At 40.7% G+C, this 24,206-nt stretch overlaps 2 protein-coding genes, 1 long non-coding RNA gene and 1 pseudogene across 4 annotated transcripts in view; 3 read left to right on the forward strand and 1 right to left on the reverse strand.

Moving 5' to 3' along the window:
• The first annotated feature begins 2,877 nt into the window (after positions 1 to 2,877).
• Positions 2,878 to 4,278, forward strand: LOC124483636 (annotated as a pseudogene).
• Positions 4,279 to 7,084: 2,806 nt separating this feature from the next.
• Positions 7,085 to 11,257, forward strand: soul4 (heme-binding protein soul4). Of its 2 annotated transcripts, none has more exons than XM_047044214.1 (6): positions 7,085 to 7,185; positions 8,426 to 8,614; positions 8,945 to 9,030; positions 9,305 to 9,446; positions 9,644 to 9,827; positions 10,533 to 11,257. In XM_047044214.1, the coding sequence occupies exons 2-6, from the start codon at positions 8,455 to 8,457 to the stop codon at positions 10,705 to 10,707; spliced, it is 747 nt and encodes a 248-aa protein (XP_046900170.1). In that variant the 5' UTR covers positions 7,085 to 7,185; positions 8,426 to 8,454; the 3' UTR covers positions 10,708 to 11,257. The 2 variants fall into 2 exon arrangements, with proteins under 2 accessions (XP_046900170.1, XP_046900171.1); XM_047044215.1 differs by lacking the exon at positions 7,085 to 7,185 and adding an exon at positions 7,486 to 7,574.
• Positions 11,258 to 12,270: 1,013 nt separating this feature from the next.
• The window catches only part of ptk7a (protein tyrosine kinase 7a), a 29,177-nt gene continuing 17,241 nt past the window's right edge, over positions 12,271 to 24,206 (forward strand). The window contains exons 1-2 of the mRNA XM_047043980.1: positions 12,271 to 12,785; positions 23,838 to 24,134. Coding sequence (XP_046899936.1) covers positions 12,689 to 12,785; positions 23,838 to 24,134 — 394 coding nt within the window. The 5' untranslated portion in view covers positions 12,271 to 12,688. The remainder of the gene's footprint in view (positions 12,786 to 23,837; positions 24,135 to 24,206) is intronic.
• On the reverse strand, positions 14,943 to 16,475 carry LOC124483499. Its single transcript, XR_006957846.1, has 3 exons — positions 16,101 to 16,475; positions 15,779 to 15,872; positions 14,943 to 15,492 (listed from the first exon to the last, which is right to left on the reverse strand). It is a non-coding gene; the product is annotated as an uncharacterized LOC124483499 (long non-coding RNA).

Consider the following 24,206-nt stretch of genomic DNA (forward strand, 5'->3'; position numbering starts at 1 on the left):
TGAACTGCCAATTTCTCGCCACATTTTAATTCAGATGCTGATTTACACGTACCGTTTAGCTGAAATATGAAAAGTAAAAAATTACAGTTTTGAGGTTTGTCCGCCTCGCTTGACATCTTGCAATGACTTCTGGGAAATCAGAAGCGTTCTCGCTGGTCAAGTCAGAGAATGTCCACGTGTTTCCACTAGGATTTTTTTTAGCAGTGGGGGCAGGTCAGGTCTAACCCCCCCCCCCCCCCCCCCCCCCCCCCTCCCGGCCAAAACAAAGTGCTAACCCTATATTTCGGAGCATCTTAATCTAATAGTCTAATAGCTAATGTAATATTGCACATATTTTCGTCCTATTTCCCCTAAATATATAAAATTAGCATACTTAAAGACACCTTACAGTATGTTCTAAATGGCATAAATGCTGCCAATTAATAATTGACGTAACAATTTATTGTAAATGCAGTGGCCTAGCCTACAGATTAAGGTAGGCCACTCGGAAGCATGTACACTGTCTGCTTCATTTGATCTTGATAGGCTAAGCATTCTGTAGCAAATAATAACAATATACCCACTATTTATTCATTAAAACTTGGCTACTTAAGCATAATAATGCACCTAAAATACAAACGTGAGCAAGGGCAGCAATCGCTATCGAATCAACAGACGTGCAATTTCGCTAGCAGGGGAAGAATACGAACAACGAAAATCACCAGTTAACTTAATTTAAATTTGCAAGAACTATAGACTAATACATTAACAGGCTTAAATGAACTGACAACATAAATTATACGACTTTCAGTTCTCAAGGATGCACACGCGCAATCTCAACTGCGCTGTGAAGCGCGTCTGTGCTATTCTCCGACATGCACTCTAACAATCACGGCTGATAGACGGCCTAAAATTTTGTACAGCTCTAATTCTGATAACGTGGCGGCAGAAATTTAACCGTGGCGGGCCGCCACGTTAAAATCAACATAGGGGAAACACTGATGTCTAATAAAGAGAGAACTCCCACCAGAGAATGTCTAATAAAGAGAGAACTCCCACTCTCGGGAAACTTCCGGGTTCTGAACTGGTTGCAGTTCCACTCAAGCTCCATATGAGGGCGCTAACGGTCGAGTGCAGAATGAATGGAGGTCTATGGAGCTATACCCCTCAAAATCCACTTTTCTCAGGATATAATTTTTTGTCTAGTAATTTGAATTCTGAAATCGAAAGGGGAGGCAAAAAAAATACACACCACGGCGTGTTGGATTTTTTTTAAAGTCGCCTTTCTGTTCAGCCTTTGAAAATGGCATTGACGTCACACACATCGTACGACCAGAGCTACTGCTTGACGGCAAGCTCTGGTTACTTCCACTTTACTCTCGAGGCATCGTCAACACAGCTGACAGGTTAGGCTCTCCCTGTCAATACACATGCTAGAAAGAGTTTTGGCTTGCTAATGTTGTTGCTAATGTTGCTAATGCTCTGACATTCTGGTTCTGCTTAGGATGCCATCAAACGGGATCTCTGGTCGTAGTCAGTCCTTCACTAACCAATCAGCATTCGTTAGCAGAATGCTAGTGTTATGGGCCACAACGACTTACCATGTAAGAAATCGAAAGGACATAAGTACTCGTTCATTCAACTTTTGACCTGTAATCTATGTTGAACATGCAAAAACTACAATCAAATCTGAGATTTATCAACAACAATCCGGCGAAAGAGACAAATTTAGCCGTATAGCTCCATAGACTCCCATTCATTTTGCACTCGACCGCGATCACTCCCAGTGGAACTCTGGTGGAACTGCTACAAAATTCGGTACAATGGGGCTTAATAGGGAGTGGGCAGGCTCTCCTTAAACAGGCTCTGGTCAAGTCACCATCCGATGCATCCTCGATAAAAGGGGCGGATCAGGAACATTTCTGGGTATTTTCGGCGTTCTTGGTGACTTGTGTTCTTTGGATTGGAACCGTACTTGGGCAATTAAAGATGACGTCAAACGAGTTCGCAAGAACACAAGAACGGAAAAAAACGTGGATTGATAAACAGCTGCTTATGTACAGTATTTATTTTGCTCTGTAGGCCAGGGCGGGAACAACGGTGGCTTAGCGCATGCGTGATTCATTTGCAGTCTGTATGTGGAGTGAGTGGGTCTGCTGCTGCCTGCTGCGCGAGGCTATTGCTGGCCGCCTGTGAGTGCTTTGGGAAGGAGCTCACGGCAGCACCCGCTGGTCGTTGAGGCGATACTGCAAAACTATCCGTGCTTTCACGTCAGTCTCCGAAATACCAGCAAGTCTCCGACTACACCAGAATAATTTGCTAGATATGTCGCTAGTCGCTTTTGACAATAAAAGTCGCCAGGAGAGTTTGGAAAGTCGCCAGATCTAGCGACAAAGTCGCTAAATTGGCAACACCGATATTGACGCTCAGTTCTCAGTGTATGTTAAGGGAGGGATGCAAATGTGTAAGGCACGACTCCCGCTCTTCACAACGTTGAGGCGGGATCTCTTTCTTTACCAGCTATGTAATGTAAACGCTCGGACGTTTCACCTCCCGCCTCCTCAACTTCCCTTACCTGGTCGGTCATTTACCATCCGACTGGACCTCTGTAATACACTACAGCAGAGTGGAGTCCCTTTAAAACGGTTAAAATTTGAAAATCCTCAAATCAAGTCCTCAAGCATAAGAGCGGAGCAGAGGAAAGGGAAGTCGGTGACAAGCTGGCTCATGGATATGCGCGCGCATAGCCACCGGGAGAAAAGGAAGGAAAGTCCTTTCTCCGATTGGATAGGACAGCACCGACCTAATGGCCAATGAAATTCAGTTCAGGGGGAGTATATATATATATGTATTGGTGCGGGTTTTTCAGTTACAATTTGATTTGAATCATAGTGTATTATGAGTGGAAGAGGTAAAACCTGAGGTAAAGCCAGAGCGAAAGCTTAAACCAGGTCATCACGCGCCGGGCTTCAGTTTCCCGTGGGTCGAGTGCATAGACTTCTCCGCAAATGCAACTATGCTCAACGTGTTGGAGCTGGTGCACCGGTCTACTTGGCCGCAGTTCTCGAGTACTTGACTGCTGAAATCCTTGAGTTGGCTGGTAATGCTGCCCGTGACAACAAGAAGACTCGTATCATCCCTCGTCACCTGCAGCTGGCCGTCCGGAACGACGAAGAGTTGAACAAGCTTCTCGGAGGAGTCACTATCGCTCAGGGTGGAGTTTTGCCCAACATCCAGGCAGTGCTTCTGCCAAAGAAAACCGAGAAAGCCGTCAAAACGAAGTAATTTAGGCTACAACTGTCAAATCCCGAAGGCTCTATTAAGAGCCACCCACCTACTCTAAAGTGTAGTATGTCCGTTTGTAACACCGTAAAGTATATTAACAAGTCTCCTAAACTCTTAACAGTTAGCATAACATCCATTTGTGTAGGCTGTACAATTAACACATTTTTTCTTGCTTTTACCCTATATGCATAGGGTAAGCACAAATGTTAAATGCTTGAACTTCTTTTACACACAAGCTCAACCAAGACCAAAACAATCGACTGTCAGCAAAACGGATAGCATGTTCAAAACCTAAATTATTGGCTAAAGTCAAAGTTAACAGCTGTTTATATTTTGTAATGAAACACAAATACATCCCCTGTATTTTAATCCATTGCATCTGAGAAACAGCTAAAGTTATGCAAATACTCTATCACAGCTGATTCCCAACTAGGTAACACTCATGTGTTTAGGTTCTTTGGGCTGATCTTGTGTGGAAAATGAACTACATAGAGCAACATGAAGAAAGTAAAAATACAGTAATGCTGCACGAGGGAGACAAGTACCAGGACAAGGGAGAGGCAGAGGAGTTAGAATGTGTGGTGGCACTCAGAGAAGGGCCAGAGCCAGGGTAAAACTGTAAATGGCGGCGATATTGCCCATTTCTCGTAGTAATGTCCTGTTGCAAATGAAGACTTTATTGCAGCAATTATGTTTCTGTCTTCTTTTTTTGAATACAGAAACTATACATTCTATAATGCTACTCTGAGATGGGTCATTCTTTTTTCTTCTGAATTTCTTCAGCAAAAGAAACAAAATGCATGCATTTACTAAACCCAACAAAACAAAAATGTAGAGGCTTCAAAAGAAACTGCATTGCAAACACAATCTATAATCTATATACTGTGAGACCTGACACATATAAAAGAATGCAGTTTGCGTAATACCATCTGATGTTAGTGTTTTTTTATGACATTGTGCTATGAATGATTAAATGTTCCTGTTGAAAAAGAATGTGTGTTAGTGTTTTGGTAGACATGGTGTAATGTTAAGTGTATTTTTGTGTTATGACAATTAGTGTTTGAGTTTAGTTTACATTGTGTGATTTTGAGCATGAAATTAACTGTTTTGCCAATTGTGTGTCGTAGGTGTGTTGGCGCGTTAAGAGTTTAGGAAACTAGAAGTATTGAAAAAAGTGTCATAGCGATTGTAAAAAACTGTAAAAGGTTGAATGTAAAAAGACATCAATGAAACTGAATAACAACATAAACTCTAAGAATGGTAAATAGTCCACTTTATTGCAGCATTCCACACCATATCAGACAGTATGCATAACAATAATTTTACTGAAGTATCTAGTTTTTTTTCTGTGCCTGCAAAAGTTCAATTCAAGATGTCAAAGAAAATCCTGGTATGGTCATTGTGAGAATGTTTTCTCATTCACCAGCATCAAAAGAGTGTAGACTGTGTCTATGAAGAGGCAACTAAATAGTCCAACCAAGTAGCAAACAAATCCTATGCATATGGTTTCTGACGAATACAAACGCACATAAGATACTGTATATCTGTAAAAAGAAAGACTGAAATTCATTTGATATGCAAATGATTTGATATGGCATAATTTCAATTAAATATCCTGCTGAACACATACCCACTGTTTAACAAGGCCCTGTGTGTATCATACAGGGGGTTTGAGGGTCTTCTGGCCCCTACTCACCAGGGCAGGGCCGGAGCCTGACGTTGTAAACAGTCGGGGTTTAACCCAAACTTTGCAGGGTTTAAACACACCACATTTCCCCAAAAGGAGGGTTCCAATGTTCCATGTCATAGTCTTTACGTGCGTCAGTGCAGATAAACAATTTCAGATCAGTACATACTTCATTGGCCTCATATGAGGTCCTTACTACCCTGGTAGATTATGAGTTGCTTGTCCTTCATACTGGTACATTTTTAATAAAGGTCTCCCATCTATCTCCAAATAGAATGTTTCAGTATAGGATTATCTTATAAAATGTTGGTGTAACATAGCCATTGTGTGTATAATGGCTATATATATATATATATATATATATATATATATATATATATATATATATATATGGTATATGGTAATAAGTCTTACATTGAAATTACATTTATAGTTTTTCTCCTGTTTTGTAGCACTAATGGTGTACCTATTATACTTTTTTACGAACCAGAAATCGTTTTATAGTTGTTGTCAGCGCAGTAATATGTTTATCTTACACTTCTAAACATATATGCTAAGTACATTTACAATTATTTGAATGGGCTCAAAGGCATGTGGAATGAAAGGTTTGTAAAAAGACCACTTCCTACTTATCTGCACTTTGGATTAAAGTGAATTAATTTGAATTGACACAGACACTGAAATTGGCTAATGCTATTAATCTTACATCAATCCCATCAATCCTAAATTATTTTTATTTTCTTTCTTGCCCTGCTTTTGTCTTGTTTTATGCCTTATGCCATTTCTGATCCCCCCCCCCCCCCCCCCCCCCCCCCCCCCCCCCCCCCCCCCCCCCCCCCCATGCATCAGAGCTGTTCATTTGGGATGAGCTGACACTTCTTTAACCCAATCTACCCATCCCTTTCAGGCATTCTAAAACATTTTAAACCGTAAAATATGCAACATTGAGGTAAGTGCCAAAAAAGGGCTCAAAACAGTTACCATGCCTCTCATGGATACTTCCAGAAAGATGTTGAGTCAGTACACCAAGCATAAAGTACGTATAATAATGTCCCATGGTTCAATGAACATGATAGACAGTTCAATTTACCAAGGTGGCCCAAACCGGTAGAAGGGTATACCTCATTGTATACACCTCAAACTGGACAGTGAATAGACCAATTATCACACAACTGTCAAGCAGGCTCAACTGCGCATGTGGGTTGCAAAAGACGAACTTCTCCCCGTTCTATTACTCTTGGAGTGTCATTCAGGTCATCATATATCTCTGGCCACTGGATTGCAGGGCTTGATATTAACTTTTTGAGGCTCTTAGCCTTTGGACCAATACATTTACGTTCACTTGTCTATGCACAAAAGTCACTTGACCCCGATGCCCTTAAATAGCCTGTCCAAGTGATTGGGCAAAACTAGCCTGGCTAACGGAGGTCGCTTTCTCAGGCAAATGAGGAATAAAACAGACAGGTTAAAGAAATCCGAGATTCTGGCTATCTTCACCAGACTCGTATCTACATAAGGCAGTCCTCCCTGACGTTTCTGGTGTAGAATGGAGTGAGATACAACATTGTGCACACTGCCAATGAGCGAGTCTGACTGAGGCTAACTTCAAAACAGTGTAACTGGGATGTAGTCTCACTCAGATTGCCAGTTTAAACAAATCAGAAAAATTATCGGACCAGCTGACTAAAAGCAGAATTCCAATATCTCTTGAAAACTGCCCTGCTCGACTTTTTAAATGTAGAATTGACTGTAAAAGTGTACAATTATGAACTTTGTGACATGACATGAAGACATGGTTGCCGCTTGACTATGCGGTCTGTACCGGGCGACATTCTCACTCAAATTTCAAGACTTTCGTGACCCAAATCCAAATTCTGATGCAAAAGATCATTGGGTAATCGCTTTCTCTCCGATAGGCATGTCCTCCTCGACGCTTTTGGTCTTTTTAAATCTAACTATTTGTATGATCCATGTGGTCCTTTTGCCGTTTAAAATGCTATCCTTTCCCGGTTTTCTGCAGCCACAGTGCGCGCGCATCCCGAACAACAAACAAATAATTGGTCTATTAAGTTGGCTTTAGCTGTGGAAAAAAGGAAAAAAATCCCTTTATTGTACCACGTGACACTACTAGTTTCGTACTGCGCAGCTGCATGGTGCAGCGCTGTGTACCCTTTTGTTCCTGTTTTGATTGTAGGTCAGAGATGTTGTCTAGAACTCGTCTATTTATTTAACAGGTAAGAATACCGCGGCGTTAACAAGACTTAGTTTAGTAATACTTATGCGAATTAAGAAGTATTTAAGGCAAACTGTGCTTGCTCATATTTTGGGGGGAGTAGCCTTATATCGGCCATATTATTAACAGGTTGTCTGGCATAACACGTTACGTTATTTACAAAATATTATCAACAAACAACGATTTGGAAACATTTTCGTTTTTTAATTATTGAAGTTTAATGGACTGGGCAGTTTTCAGGCAACACTGTAAATCCCCACTCCCTCAGCTAGCACTATAAGTAAGCTTCGTTAGTGTGTGCCTTGCATAAAGTGCCTTGTTCCTGAGTTGACCTACTTTTCTTTGTTATGGTGCTGTGTACTAGTCGGAATGAGCCTGCTCGATTACTCGGTAAATCATTCTAATAATTTATCGTAAATTACGGTGTCATTGATGTATTTTGTTATAAAGTGAACCGATTTAGTTCCGTGGGGTTTGAGTATGATTTGTGTAGCCTACTGTATTCAGGTGATCTGGTTAGCTGGGTTCATTGAGTTCAACAGATGCCTTATCAAATTTCATAAATTGCCTCAAATATTTTAAATAATGTACATCCTTGCCTTACCTTGTTTATTCTTGCAACCTCTGGATGTGAATACATTTTAGAAATTTGGTGCTATCGAGTTCTACTTTGTCACCTAAGGAGACTCCTGAGGATATGATGTTGAAAACCCTGACATTTTCGGCGACACACAAAGAGCATGGAAAAACATGTGTAATCAATACGATAAAATAATTGGACACCGACAGCGTGAAACTGTTCAACTTGTTTACCATTGTTATTCTTGTGTTTTTTGTTCCATGAGGGTCTTGTATAGGCTATCAGTAGAATTAATTAGTATGTAATAAGGTGTCAGCCTATAATAAAGTGGTGCAAAATAAAATGTGAACCAGTATAACAACAAATGAGCTTAGTTTGCATAAGTGCAAAAATGCAGTCACAGAAGGCTAAAAAATACTAATAGGCCTACTTCACTAAAATGTACTCAAAACTATAAAATATATGTATTGTTACACCTATGTTGCTCTACGAATGGTTGTTCCTTGTATTTCTATACAATTTTTATTTTGCCTACTCATTGTTGCAATATACATAATTGCCATAAATCCCAATATGCCATGACTACTATGAAACTATGAAAATCATCATAGTTGATGTGCATAACACTTGTCTGTAACTTCAAATTTGTCTTTCTTTTTAGATTGCACACTTTCATGCTAGTCATCAGCAATGGCTCTCATCTCCCTGGATGATCTTGAAGGATTTGATGAGGAACAGCTGGATGATGACATCACAGACAATCCCGAGCCAGTGGGTGATGAGGAACAGGAAAGATTATACAGCCACTGGCAGGCAGTCGCCAGCACACATCAGGTCTCTGTCCCTCGAGGTGAAGATGTTCACATTGTTTTTTTGTCTTAACATCTATACATATCCTGAAAGGATGTATGTCCCTCATAAAAGGAACCTATTTGAAACCCAACCAGCTTTTTTTTCTCCATAGTTTTTATTGTAAACACTTTCTATGGGCTTGTGGTCTGTTTTCCACGCATGCCAATGTTGCATTTCAACTTCTGTAAAATATATTGCTTACAGAATGTAGAACATTTTGAGAGTAGGACTCAAAATTAAGATACTAGCCTTCAACTGAAGTTACCAATTGATATTTGATCACTAATTTCGTCCTCAAAGAGACAATATATTTAACCTTGTTCCTTAGAAATGACCGGACCAATACAGGAAATGACGAGGCGGAACCAAGAGAGGGAACCGGTGCCATCTGTCACCATTTCTCGACATGAAAAGGTACAGCTTATCTGATTTACAGTTCAAAAGCCATTATGTTCAAAAGCCAAGATTTAATTGTTCTCGTGTGCACAGTGCATGGGAGAGAGAGACATTTCTCCAAGCTATGGGTGGGTAGTGTGTATTTTTCAGTGGATTTGAATTGCATTTTGGTGTTAGCCTCTAAATGCAAAGCAAACAAAGGTCTTACCGGCTGTGTGTTTTCTTTGAGAAGACGTTGGAAATATCTACTTTTGGAAAACGTATTTGTGCATATGTGTCATTTCCACTGCAGCTTGGCGAGGTGGTGTATGAGGAAAGAATGTACCCTGCCGGACACTGGGCCTGCATCACCAAAGGGGAGAAACTGTATGAGCAAAGCATTTCCATGGGTTTCATGAAACTAATGCGCTTCATTTGCAAAGAGAACTCGGCAGGTGTGTATTGTATATTTATTGTTTAGCACAATTTCAAAAAGGCTAATAGAGGCCCCAATATTTCAAGTTCTACATGTTCAAAATATAGAAGTAGAAAGACATGTTCAGCTGGAATTCGTCCGATTTCTTACACGATCAGTCATTTTAAGACAGTTTTCACAAAGACTCTTTTTTAACCCATTTTCTCATATAAACAGGATGCTACCTTGGAATGACGGTGCCTATTGTAAATAATATCCATATCACAGAGGATGGGTTTACTTTTAAGAAGGACATCTTGACAGCATACTACCTTCCTGCAGAGTTCCAAGCCAACCCAGTCCAGCCTTCTGATCCGGACATTATCATTGTCCGCAGGGAGGCTTTTCGAGTCATAACCCGGTAAGGCTAATTAATTGCCATGCATACCAACCACTCAAGTCTGTGGCCCAGCTAAACTGTGCTATATAAAAAATATATACACATTACAAAAATGTTACTTTTTAGTTGTGTAGCATATACTGTATAATTCATTTGGGGTCAGAAAGAACTATTTTGATTTCTAAAAAAAAAAAAAAAAAGGTTAGTACAGTGTTTGACATAAAACTATTTCAACTATTGGTTGTCTCTTGTTACAAAAGGGTTCTGTATAGTACACTTTGGTGTACTTTGATTGATAGTTGTATGGGACAATTAGACCTGAAAGATGTGGGTGGAATCCCTACATCAGCCTCATACAATGGTCCTGTGTACATTTTAGTCATTTTAGTCATTTAGCAGACGCTCTTATCCAGAGCGACTTACAGTAAGTACAGGGACATTCCCCCGAGGCAAGTAGGGTGAAGTGCCTTGCCCAAGGACACAACATCATTTTTTTTTGGCACGGCGGGGAATCGATCCGGCGACCTTCTGATTACTAGCCTGACTCCCTCAGCGCTCAGCCATCTGACTCCCCCGTACATAGAAAGAAATGCCAAAAAAAGTCTTTTGACAGTTATTGTCAGAACCTACACATATGAATGGGTTTGAGATGGGTTCAACTCAAATACACAAGGGAAAGAGCTTTCTCTTTGTGAAAGGTGTATAACAAATGACTTGCTTCCCCAGGACTTTCTATGGCACAACCACAGAGGAGACCATCACACAGCAGATCAACATGCTGTGGGAGATACTGGGCGCCACAGACGACGTGCACCGAGACTCCTACATGGTGGCCGTCTATGAGAACCCGGGGGTGACCTGCCGCAGGAACGAGATCTGGTTTATTCGTCAAGAACCCTGAAATTGTCCTGAACAAGTCCCCTCTCCTCTATTGTTTGTCCCCTACGTACCCCACTCCTACCAACCCCTGTCAGAAGATAATTCCTAGAAGGCAGCCTAGTATAGGAGAGTTTAGATTCATAAGGAAAAAGTATATATTGGGTCTGTTATACTTATCTTTCTAAAAGGGTGTATAGTATATCAGGAAAGTAACTGTAAAGAAAGAAATAATTTATTAATCACTCTATTAGGTTTCTATGGAAGCCCAAATCAAGACAGAACTTCTACTGGGCCTTTGTGATGGTCATATTCAATCATGTTAAATAAATAAATATGTGTTGTATTTAGGGGAAAACATCGCTTTTTGCTATTATGCATTGTATTTTTGTAAAAGTTTATTATTTTATTTGTGGCTTTATGTATAAAATATTATTGGGAACATCTGAAAGAGAAAAATATAGTTGTAAAGCTAACTTTGGTTTTATTCTTCAACATGAATGACAATTCTGCTTGCTTTCAATGCCTTGTTTAAGTGAACTCAAAATAAAGCTTTGGATTGTTGTGAACAAGCACCCTTTGTTGAATCTGTCAGAAAGTAAGTCAGACTTTTCCCGTCCTCAACATTGGCTGACGAGGTGTCCACATGGAACCAACAGAGGCCCAGAGTTGACGTCTATCTGTTGGGTTTGTGTATTTTGAAATGTTGCAGAATATTTTTATAGGAACGTATCATTTTAGTATACTGATATAAAAAAAGATCTAAATGACCATGATTGGTAGAAACCAACCTTAGCATTTATCTAATTCATATTCATTGAATTTAGGTTCTTCTTTAGTACGAATACTAACTAAAATGCACATTTAGCAATCTGGGAGTTTGAACTACATCTTTCAGGGAGAAAGTAAGTTATCCATGAAGTGGATTTTTGTTTAGAATACTGAACAATTATGCTGCAACCTTGGGGTTGACATTCAATGTTTTGTAGTGATCAAACATAACTTAAAAAAGGTACTAAGGTAACTATAAATTGATGTACTTTCATCTATCACGGCAAGAATTTTTCATGACGTATAATTTCTCACTTTTGAGTTGTATGATAATAAGTCTTAAAGTGTAAATTTCATAACATTTACTCTACATTATAATCTTTATGGATGGTATAACCCCATCCTCACACACTCTTTAAAATCACTGCTCCTATCACTAACTACTATAGAAACAAATTTGCAAACTCAAGTCAATCAATTTCTCACAATGCAGAAGCTGTCTGGTATGGATCTTCAGTGTTTCCAGAGCCCACTTTGTTCAGCTCACTCTACATGTTCAGTTGCCGCCGGGGGGTTCTAAAACGTTCTAAAACGTTTAGAACATTTTGAGCTTGTTTAAACGTTTTGAACACGACTTGGTTGGCCTAGCCTATATCGTGTGCTATATTGGATAGATATCCTATATAAGATAGGTTATATGCTGATTTTCTTAATCGGACATATATAAAAGAAACTTAAAATAAAAAGGTAAATGTTTACCTTTATAGTGCCTCCCATCCCCTACACCCCCTTTCTTCCTCCCCTTCCCCTCACACCGGAAGCTCCGGATCCAAAGTGGGAGCCAAGGAAAGCGCTGAAGAGAACTTAGCTTTCATTGAATAGTTTACTTGTTCATTTAGCGTGTGGACACTGAAATGAATCACATGCGGTGCAATCGTTTTTGAGATGTATTTGCTTGACATTATAGTTTTTTTTAATTTAAAATTGTAATCTTCTCGAAATGTTAAGGCATCATCATCAGTGGACTACTACTACAACAAAACAAAGCAGTCATCTTTTTTCTTGCTCCAGTCTGGGGGCTAGTCGAGTTTAAGGGAAACACATTTAGACTTTTTGGGCTTTAGTACCCCTTATTTGGGAGCTTATTTGCTCGCCCAAATTATTTGAATGGGTCAGAATTTACTCGTTGGAGAAAGCTTTGGATTCGTGTCTATGGAATAGAAATAGCCTACTGAATGGAGACCTACATGAACTCGAGGAGCAAAGTTAAGCAAGAAATGCCGCCGACAATGACTACCGCGACTATGTTCACTATTATATTCTTCATTCAAGGTAAGACCTTGGGGGCTACGAACTGATATGTTGGACGCTCTTAATGTGAATGTGTTTCTGTATCTATTTAGATGAATGTTATGTTCACCACTCGAGATGAGACGCCTACCTTGAATCCACCCCGTAACATTATCTTTAGGCTATGTATGAAGCTTGAGATGCCCATCTTGCTTGGCACGACAACGGCAAACTGTTGATGTGAATGTGTTCTCTTTGTGCGTTAAGATAAGAGTTCAGCAAGAAGAAAAAAAACGCATTTGTGAATTCCAATTGTCTCAATAATAGAACGCAACACATTATTTGGGGATGGTGTTAAATATAAGGCTAGCGTCACCACTCCATCCCAACCAGTACAATAGCCAAGAATATGAATAAAATATAGGGCCACTGGGAAGCATGGTATGTTGCAGCCTTCTGTATAAGAACACTCTTGTCCTGTACAATCTTCATATTGTCTGAGTCATTAATTTTGTTATAAATGTCTTTAAAATATTTATTATGACACTGCTTGTGAAAGAAATACATGCCACCCATATAGTAACTTAAATGTTTTTTTATTTGTAATTCTTTTTTATTTATTAATTGTACTGGTTGAATGTACTGGTTTGATCATTTCTGTGGCGCAAATTAGGTGCCAGTTTGTCCTTTTGGGCCATAAAGGCTTATTGCATCTTTGAAGCATTATCTCCATTTTAATCAGTGCATGTTAGCTATGGTACATTTAATCTATTGCAGGCTAGAAGAAAGGTTCCAAGTTAAGCTAAATGGATATCACTTGAGCTCATTTACCTTGTTTTTTCACAACGGTCTTGTGGCAATGGAAACATTCATCTTGAATGTAGAAATAAAATGTAAAAAAAAAAAAAAGAGAGAGACAATGGATTAGTGTTTTGGAGACAGGGAGAAAAGTGTGTGGTTGGTTGGGGGTTTTCAGTTGCCCTCAAGGTCTGTGGAGGAAATTGCACAACATTTGAATGGAAGTAGTAGAGATAAAAGGAGCATGGTCAGAGACAATTCACAGGTAGTTGAGGAGCCCTGCTTGATCTTTAGAACTCAAGGTGGGCCCATCTCCTTCCTTTGTCATGGAAATCGCCATTGGTCTGAGAAGCAGACTTTGAGACCCTTGTTGTAATTGCAAAGTCAGAACCAGTGTCATTTCACACAAAAAAAAAAACGTTTCTCATGCCTCACATTTTTGTGTGTTTTGGGCTTTTAAACTAGACTGTTAAGATGTGCCTTCTAGATTTGATCTGTATAACACTACATGGACACTGCACCCAGTCCTACAGCGTGTGTTATGGGTGGATTGTTTACAATGCTAACACATTGAATTTTGTGAAGTAATACAGAGTTTTTACAATTGGACAAATGTGGATTACCTTTCACAGTTTTGCTCTTGATGAAAGGCCTTGATTGCTAAAGTGCTCCAATAGAACATTTTGACTTTAAAGTACTAATTTGTTTCAATTGCAGTCCCAAAGAAGCTTGGCCTGCACCTCCAATGTTCTTGAAACACGTTCAGGATTATGCATGATAGCACGTTTGTGCCCCTTCTTAGCTCCTTTGAGATCTCAAAGGGATTTGGAACAAGCCATAGTTATATGTTAGGGGAAACCATTGTTCTCTTTTGACATGCATCTGGCAGCTTGGCTTTGATTATAGACAGAAGAGTGTTTGTGTTGTAGTCTAAACAGCTAGATAGGGGCAAATCCTTGTTCAACAATCATTTACAAGACTTTAACATTGGGTCCCTTTCTTGTCTATTGGTACCAATTATGGGGTTTGACATACATTGTTTATGTTGTCTTCTCAGAAAAGGTCAGTATCCCTCTGAAAATATTAATATCTGTTTTATTTACCACCAATTGTTAACCGTTCCCTATTGGTATGTGACACCATTGTCATGCTATTGGTTAAAGACCACCACAGCTATAACACAGGGTTGTGCTGAGCAAGCATGCATGATTACCTCAACTGACATTTTATTTGACTTGAAAGAATACATTTCACTTAGTCTAAACAAATGCAAAAGTATTTCGTAACTAAAATATGCAACTCAACTGTCAGCTAACTTTGTGCAAGAACGCAGCTGCGCCAAATGTTTGATCGTAACCTTAAAGAGCTCTTGAACCATAGCCTGGTGGATGTGTTGAAAAGTGTTTGTGTGTAAATGATAGTCAAGATGTAGGCCTGTCATTGTTGGTATACAATCCACTGTGTACCTTTTTTTACATTATGCTAAGTTATTTTGGATTCCAATGTATCCGTGAATGCCATGTCGTCCGCCATGGCTTGTTGGCAGTGAAATGTCAGGGACCTTGCAAGGCATTGGAGAGTTGAATCATCAAATGTCAAGTAACCTCATATGGGGTGTCACCCACTAATGCCACACAATGGAGAAACTGGTCTGTCGGGGTATTATGAGTTCATTGATCTTCTACTGAACCCACATGAACAGCCCAAGTATACTAGCATGTTTTAGTAAACTTTTCAGAGCACGTTTTGTAATGAACGCAGTTCATTAATTAATGAGGCAGTCTTTTGGTATGTCATTTAAAAAACAACATCGGCAAGTATCTCATACTGAGGCATAATTGGGTGCCTTAGAATTTATTTCTCCCATTTTCAACCATGTGTGGGTTTACTGGCTTAGTTATATTTAACTTTCATTTCTTCAAGAGGGTCTTGGGAGTCTTCTGAGCATTTCCTTTGAACAGATCTGACACATGGGTTGTTAGCAACAGTTAAGCCTTAGCCTACACTATTAACAGGCATTTTATTTTTTGCTTTCATTCAGCAAAACACTTGTATGCATACTAAACCCACTCTGAAAGAAGATCTTAGTTTGTAAAAAAAAAAAGATGATAATGTCACCCAACATCATCATTCCCTACTTTCAGTGTCACCATTCTACAATGATGGGCTTGCCCTTTTAAACAAAAATGAGCAAGATATTTGATATTTGCCAGAAAACCACAGGCTTTTGTACTTACCAGAGTTGTGCTGATGAAGATGACAGGCTTCTCTCCTATTTGTAAAGTATGTTGAAATTTCACAAGGAGGCCTTAAACTATTCAAGTGTTGCCCCTGTTGAAATATAGACTGAATTAAGTTAAATTTGCATAACTAGCCTCGCAGAATAAGCATTCAGGCTGCTCCCTATAGGTTCCAGTATGTGAGATGAGCTCATCCAGGAGCAAACTCATATGCCCTGTTTGCTTATTCTGATGGGTAAAAAGGCATTATCTACTCTTTGTGGGCCATTGATTTAATATTTCACTTTCATAGTTAGTTAGTAAATATAAAACATCTCACCTATTGTGCTCAACCTTTTTACTGGCCACATTTCTTGTCCTTTCAGATGCACAGACATCATTTTGGAAAAGGTTGCCTCTGACCACACTAACTTTCTTACTTCGACAGTCCTGTTTGCTCATTTGCCCAGTTCAGCGGCAATGCGATGTGAAATTGAAAGGAAAGCCACAAGATTACACGAAACCCAGACACGAGAGAGCCAATCAAAACACCCCCCTCTGGTTGTATATGGGGCAAAGCCAAAGCTGCTGAAAAGCCACAAGCATCATGGGGAAATCTATAGAGATTCACAAGAGTGCAGAGGTCAAATGTTACATTAGCACAGCACTGGAGATTGGAATTTCAAAACCAAAGTTTGCCACCCAAGAACCAAAGTTTTTGAAGAGCTTGCAGGAAAGCTTAACTTTTTTCCCTCCTGTAATCAATTTTGTGCTCGATTTTGTAGCTTTTGTTCAAGCTTCAAAAGACGTTTCTGAAGAAGCATATATTTTAGATCGATTTCTTGTCTGTCTGAAACCTTGAAAGGCTACATGGTAAACTCCTGAGCTCCATGCAGACAACAAGTGGTTCTTGTTATAAGATCGAGATTTGGGTGTAATTAAATTGAAGTCCACATGCTTTTCATTAGACTCTCTCTTTTCCAGGGCTGTATTTAGAATTCCCACAGCATTTCTGAAGCATCAAAGGCTTTCAAGATTTGATGCAATATAAAAGTAGAGTCCTGTGGAATTTAATGTTTGATAGTTTGAACCTCATTATGTATGTTTCCCTTTTAAGTTCTAGATCATTTAAATTAGGAAATTTTAGTTGTCTGACAAGCCTGTAAGAAGAGTTTTCCGGAGTTTTGTCTCAGTGAGGCTTCTCACACCATCCTATGACCATTTTCCATTCGTTCAATGATCTCTGCTGTCGGCCTCCCTGAACGTTTATAGAATTTTGTCCCTCCCTGTGTGCCGTAGGGTCTGTTTGTTTGTCAGGGGCTCCACACTGTCTGCGGTACACAGCAGTCACCCACATTGCTCGTAGCGTGAGGTCCATTCCGCCAACAGGCTCAGGAGGCGTTATGATGGGTGTAGGGTAGGGGGTCAGATTGGGGGAGGGGGGAGGAATCCCACCCCAAGCTGTGCCCCCCCCACAGGGAACAGCTAATTGCTTTGCATTCCAAATCTCACACAGAGAAACAACACACCCCTGGATGGAACTGCCAAGTCTGAGCAACAGCAGATGCCAGGTCATGAAATGTTGGACAAGGGAATGTCAATCCGAACTGCATTGGGTTCTCTTTTATACATATGGTCTACAGTGACCTGTCTGAATTGTTATGAGTTCTGCCAAGTTTAGTGGTGGAATAAACCTGACTAAACCATAATACATTTAGATGAGGTTGAAACTCGTTTTCTGATTCAGTAAAACATGATAAAACACCCAAGAGTAACAGAGTGTTTGGCTGCCACTTTTTGCCCAATGCCCTTTTCAGGTTTTATTGATAAAACGTAAAATATACTAGGCTACTTGTTATTGTATCCCAAAGCCAGACGATATTTAATCACTTGTATGCTAGCTCAACGTGCATAAATACTGATGGTTCACATTGGTGAGAAGTGGGAACCCTTGACTCAGAGATGTAAACTTGGCCCTGACCTGAACCCTAACTACCTCAACAGGCGGTGGCCTCTCTGAATGCCCCTTCAATAACTCACAGAGGCACAAAAAGCAAGCTTCTCTTTTTTTCTAGCAGACAAATCCCTTAATTTCTCCAATGCCCCCAAGTGTTGGATTTCTGGTTTTGTGAATGAATGCCTACCCCCCCCCCCCCCCCCCCCCCCCCCCCCCCCCCATTATGGATCGAGCCATGCTTTGGGGGATGTTGTAAATCAACATACTTGTCCACTGAGGGACAATTAGGGAGCTTGGGTGGGGGTTGTGGAGGTGGCTTAAACAGTGAATGAACATCTTTTCCACACAGTAGTTAACTCAAAGTATTGTCCCAGATGTTGCCTTTAGCCTTCTAGACTCTTCCCTTCTTTTTGACAGTATCCCCACCACCCATAGACTTGATTAAGGTAGGCCCATTTTTTCCTGCTGAGACCCAGGTAAATATTCAGGCTTTTAATAAAGAGGTTAATCTACCCAGAAGTCCCCACCTACTAGTAAGTTCAAGATGATGTTATTCATTTACAGTTGGTGGAGGTCTGAAAAAAATTAATTAAAAAAGTATGTTGCTTAGTCAGTGAAAATCCCTTCAAACTCAATTTTAGCCTAAAATTCCCTGTCATATTTCCAAGCAGCGTTAAGATGGTGAAACCCCAGGGAGGGGGTTGTCGGGATGTTTAGGGAGGAGATAGTGATCCACAGCCAACAGCTGTGCCCAGGATGTGGTACAGAAGTTCACTTGAGCTAAAGGCTCATTATCGAACTGCGATGCAATCTCTAGTCATGCTGAGTGTGATGACAGCAAAGTGCAGAACAGCTGCAGACTCAAAGCAAAGAGATTCCTTCCCTTTATTGGATGCACACATCACTGAAGTTTACTTTTTGTTCCCTTATTTTTTGAGCAGAATGAGTTATAAATTATCGGCCTCTTTTAGGGTAATTGATTTCCGTGAATAGAAAAGGGCACTGTAAAATGTTTCTGTATTTATTTTTTATTCAAAGAGAGAAGACACAATTATTTTGATAATGTCCAGTCAGTATTTGATTGAATCAGGTGTTCTTTGGGCTTTATCCAGGAACTATTAATCCCAGTTTCAGAAATATAGATACTGAATGAGATCACAATTACAATGTTATGCCTGCTTAGCTTGTTCCAGTGTCATCCCTTTCCATTTGCTATCTGTCCCACAAAACAGCATTGCAGTTATCTAATGTTTCCCCCCTAATCTCCCAGACGTTCAGTCTGAATCAGTCTGGCGTTCAGTCCCTGCTTTTCTTTCAGCCCAGGTTGCGTGTAGGAGTGAGTGGTTCCCCAGACCTTTGCTCTTACAGTACTGCTGTTGATTGGGCCTCGAAACCCCAGCCCAAGACACTGTTTAGTTTTGAGGGGGGGTTGTATCAGTTGGGGCACCTGTTTGATGACGTCTAGCCTGACATGACTGCCCTTGCTGAGGTAGCAGCTGCACAAACACCCCACTTCCTCCGGTCCCTCCGCTTGGCCTTGTGAACCCCCCTTCCTCTGACTCCCGCTCGGACCCCCTCAGCTTCCATCTCAGAAGTGACTGTAAGAGGACTCGCAGCTGAAGTACTGTCACAATCCCGGGTCTTACTTTCACAGCCTCTAAGAGCCTGAGGGATTCCACAGGGAAATTGGCAGCAGTTATCCATTGGGTGCTCTAATATAATACTATTCAACAGCCATATAGCAGGGTGACTTTATTGTTGCAGGTCTTGGTCCTGCCATGTGATGATACAATGTCAATGGAAGACTTTGTTTATTACTATCCTGAAGTCCTTCATCTAACACCCCATGGGTGTTTAAATATAAGAAAAAGGCTTCTCAATGTGCATACCCGTTATTTGCACACAAAAAAATGTAATACACTATGTTGATGTATACTCGCATAGACTGTGTCAAACTGAGTCAATTGATGTAAGGAGGTGGGATCACATGTAGCCTACTTTCAATATTTTACTGAAATTATATGACTGCTTTACAAAGCCACCAAGATGCAATTATATATAGCCATGTCATATAATATGTCTCATCTCAAGTTAAGTTCGCCTGATAGACAGTGGTCATGTATGCCTGCTTGCACATAATTGCTTGGAGCTCACATGTCCTCATAAGGCAGTCATGAGTCGTTTTTTGAAACCCCCTTGCCCCCTCCCAGACTGTGTCCAACGGGTCAAACCAACCCTGGTCATATTTCACAAGCTGGCTTTGTTTTAACCCCGAGCTTGGAGCAATTTTACTGCTTGGTTCCTTAAGAGGACAGGTGGTCCAAATCAAGCCTGGGGCGGTTGTTGAATACTCGCCTGTACACATCCTTGGACGCATGGAGTCATCCGAACTGTCTCTGCCGCAATCACAATATGGTAGAGCAATTGGCTAAGTATAATGTTACACAAGGGGGAAGATCACGGTCCCATTGAATATCTCCCCCCCCCCCCCTTGTCATTCTATAGGTACCGTAGTGGATACTCTATAGTTTGCTCCTGCCGTGGTTCTAAAGTTTATCCTTGTGGTCATCTTCCCTTTCGAAGGGGGCCTCTGTCTTTTGCTACGGTGGCATGGACATGGAACCGTTCCTCTACTTGCCTGGCTCCCCTGCCCGTACCCGTCAGCACGCATAGGGTGGTCTATGCATCTGTTAATGAGACCTACTAGGTATTCTGAATGGAAGTAAACCTGAAACAAGTCACAGACCCACATATCGTAACCTAGAGGGTAGTTTACCACTCTCTGTCAAAGCCCGTCTTTGTAGACTAGCTGGCTGTGTGGGAAGAGGAGAAACCACCGTATTTTCTTTTATTTATTTATATATATATATTTTACTCCTACAGAACAAACTTGAGCTATTGGGTAGACTGCACTCTAATGAGGTGAGATGATTTTTATGAGTCTGCATCCCTAAGGTAACAAGTAGTGAAACTATGTCTAGATGCACTTAAAATATCCTGTAATAATTATGAACTTATACTTCATTTATTTTCACTCAGAATGGTGAAATTAAAATGCCTTTATATTAAATTGTACATTTTGTATCTGCATGCACGTGTCAGCCTATCCAGTAATTTACTTGGATAATAGTAGGGTCATGGACTTTGTGTTGTTTTGGTGTTCTATGGACTGAATATCACACTTTAATAGCTGTGATTCATGCAGCAACATGTTTCAGCTGCAGTTGGTGTCATTGGCTTTGCTTACATGGTGCCAGTCCAGCCCCTCTGCACCTACAGGCATGAATACCACCTTTGTCGCCCTCAAACTACAAATTCCTGCCCTGGAATTCAGGAAGAGGTTTGGGAACGTTCCAAAAATGTGTTTTTGCTAAGGCATGGCATTTCTCTTCCAAAAGATCTGTAAAATGGCTGAAGTATGCTTTACATGCGAAATGTTTGTTTTATTTCTTGACATAAATCTTATGAGAGGTTATTCTGTAAATGTGGAAAGTTATGCTTTGCTCAATTAAAGGCATTGCTGAACCTAGCGCCAGATGACAGTTTGAATTTAAACTTAATATCGCTTTAGTCCTGTTCATTGAACATGGACAATGTACGTTTATACCAACAATGGGAATAAGTGGACCTTAACATTTCCAGAAACAATATCTACATTCAAATGATGGGTTGCAACCACATGACAGACACCAAACATGAGTAGCTTATTTCATTTTTGTCCGGCAAATGTATATCCTCCATTTCCAGCCAGAGAAGACGTCGGGACTATGAACAAAATCTTCTGCCCGAAGCCACGCAATATCAAACCGGTTTATTTTCCTCTGGAAGAGAGAACCTTCTGAACTGACCACAATGTTTCATGGGGAGGAGTGGGGGGGCTGGGGGCAAAAAGGGTTTGTTTGTGGAACCACGTGCATGGTCTGTCTTCCTGCATTGTCTCTGGTCTGTGTTCAAGAATTAGAGCAGTTGACATGATTTACTTGGTGGTTAGGAGCCATAGTGGGGTACAGCTTTGTGGTCGCTTGTTCTTGTCACTGCAGAGGATGAAAGGACCTTTAGGTTTTCTTTTTGTTTCTGTGAGATCTGAGTTTTACTCTTTTTTGGGGCCGGTTCCTTTCTTTTATGTCTTAGTTTCTCTTCCTTATACCAGCAACCACTCATCAACCAGACTCTCCTGTAATGTTTCCTTTTACTTTAATTTCCATAAAGGATGTCTGTTCAGCACACAAATGGTGGGTGTGTTATGCAATTCTATCTTCAAATCCCCTTTTCATTCTGTCTCGGTGCTGGGTACCCTCTCGGCAAGCCAGATGTCTGTAAGCAGTCATGCACTCGCTGATGACCTGTGACCTTAACAGATAACTAGATTAATTGATTGATTTTATGCAAATAACAAAACATTTATTTGTGTATATTAATTTGTTTTTTGGCGGATAGTTAACAGCTGACAGAAGATCTAATTCGACTAGGCAAGGAATGTGACCACCGCTGAACAGCGTGAAGGAGGGTGCTAGAGGATGTGGGAGAATAGGTGCGGGGTCAAAGAGATGAGCCTTGAGGGCATTGTTTTTGGATATGAAGTACACTCCTCTCCTTCCTGGAGTCTTTTAATAGATTAAAGCAATGCGAGAACTACAAAATGCCACTCGACCACTGTTGTGTAGGAGGGTGGAAGAAGTTTGGTGTTATGCCAGGAAAGGACTAATGCAAGGTAAATGAGGTATTGCAGGAACAATTTGATGAACACTCAAAACCAACAGAGGCCATATTAAATCTGTTTGTGAGTCTTGAGTGTGTGTGCCGGTCAGTGGCAGGATGCCACATCAGCAACTGGACTGAAAAAATGCTACATTTGGCTAAACCATTCATTCATCCTTTAGCGCATTACAACTCGCCTACCACACACACTCTCACACTCTTCTCCAACTCCATGGGAAGCAGATACTTCATTTCCCAGTCTCCAGTCCCAGACTGGTCCAGGCCCAGCATGGGCTTCACTTTGGACGGGGTCCCTAGTCACTGGAGCGAGACAGACAGGCAGACTATACCCCTGCCTGGAGGAATGGGCTACTCTGACCCACACCTCAGACAAGCCCTGTCAATCATTTTACCATCACTGGGGCTCCATTCAACATCTGCAAAAAAATAATATCCTATTAATATGCAAATGTTACTTAATTTGAGTTCCGAATAATTGGGAGACGACATAAGAGAATTTAAGATAAAACTTTAATGGCCCTGAAAGGACATCTGCCTCGAACTCCATGCTGCAGTTTATTCCGTTAAAAAACATAAACATCAATCAGTACACAATACAGGTATATCATTCACATATACAATACATATTCAATTCAATAGATGGGTAATTCATACAAAATAGTCTTGTTCAATTGATGACAACAGCATATGACACAACAGCATATGACACAAGCCCTTGGCCCAGAGTTTTACTTGATAGCATTAAGAGCCTTGATTGATGCATGGTAAAATGTGTGTTTATAGTCATTCATTTAACATTTGAATAAATACCAAAGCTCATTATTACTCAATAGATTGTTTTCTGCCTGTTAGGACCGTGGAATTTGACTATATTTGTGACATAGGTATAAAATATCCCAGTATACTATAGACTACAGCTAGGGCTTCAGAGGTGTTCCTCCAACCTCATAAAATAAATCCCTCCCCTACGTCGAGACAGCCCGTCTCCCAGAGATAATATGGCTTATGTCTGGAATGGATGACAGAATGCATACCTGTGCTTCACTCAGTGAGTGGGGTTGGAAGTCATGGGGTTCACAATAGCTGACAAGGAGCCATGGTCTGTCTGCAGCACACCTGGACATCTGGGTCCAGCTGGCAGTGAACAAAGTAGCTGAGGGGAGAGGGAGGGGGGGAGGGGGGGATATGAGGCCCTTTCATAAAGGAGTCATCAATTTTGGAAGATGCCTGGGTTGAATGATTAATTCATTGAATATATTTACAAAGTTAATAAAGTGCTTATGAAAAAAGTAACATGAAATGTTGTTGATTTTGTTTTTGGGTACAACAGTGTGTATAACATTTCTCCGTAAAATCCCTTCTCACATCTTTTGTCATTTCTTGTCTCCTCAATGTCCTCAGTTCTTGCAGTGCATGGGGTCTCCTTTCACTTCACCAAGGAACCAAAGTCCCAGGATGCACTGCACGGGCGTAGTGCCATGCTGCGCTGCGAGGTCAGCGAGTCAGAAGACATGAGCTATAGCTGGCTTCAGAATGGCCAGGCAGTGGATGACTCGGAACGGCGTTTTCAGGAAGGCCCCAACCTCAAGTTCACCGCTGTGGATCGGACATTGGATGCTGGAAACTTCCAGTGCCTGGCACACAGGAATTCCACTGGTGAAGAGGAGCGCTCTACAAATGCATCGTTCAATATTAAATGTGAGTTTGTGTGGTTTGACTGAGTCTGAAGCTTTCAATTTTTTCACCTCCTGTGGAATTTATCATCATCCA

Source organism: Hypomesus transpacificus, chromosome 21, assembly GCF_021917145.1.
Source record: "Hypomesus transpacificus isolate Combined female chromosome 21, fHypTra1, whole genome shotgun sequence".
Classification (NCBI taxonomy): domain Eukaryota; kingdom Metazoa; phylum Chordata; class Actinopteri; order Osmeriformes; family Osmeridae; genus Hypomesus; species Hypomesus transpacificus.

Coding starts and splice junctions, on each gene's coding strand:
- soul4 (XM_047044214.1), top strand. CDS start 8,455: ATGGCTCTCATCTCCCTGGATGATCTTGAAGGATTTGATGAGGAACAG. Junction 8,615..8,944: donor TCAGGTCTCTGTCCCTCGAG/GTGAAGATGTTC, acceptor CTTGTTCCTTAG/AAATGACCGGACCAATACAG. Junction 9,447..9,643: donor TTGCAAAGAGAACTCGGCAG/GTGTGTATTGTA, acceptor TCATATAAACAG/GATGCTACCTTGGAATGACG.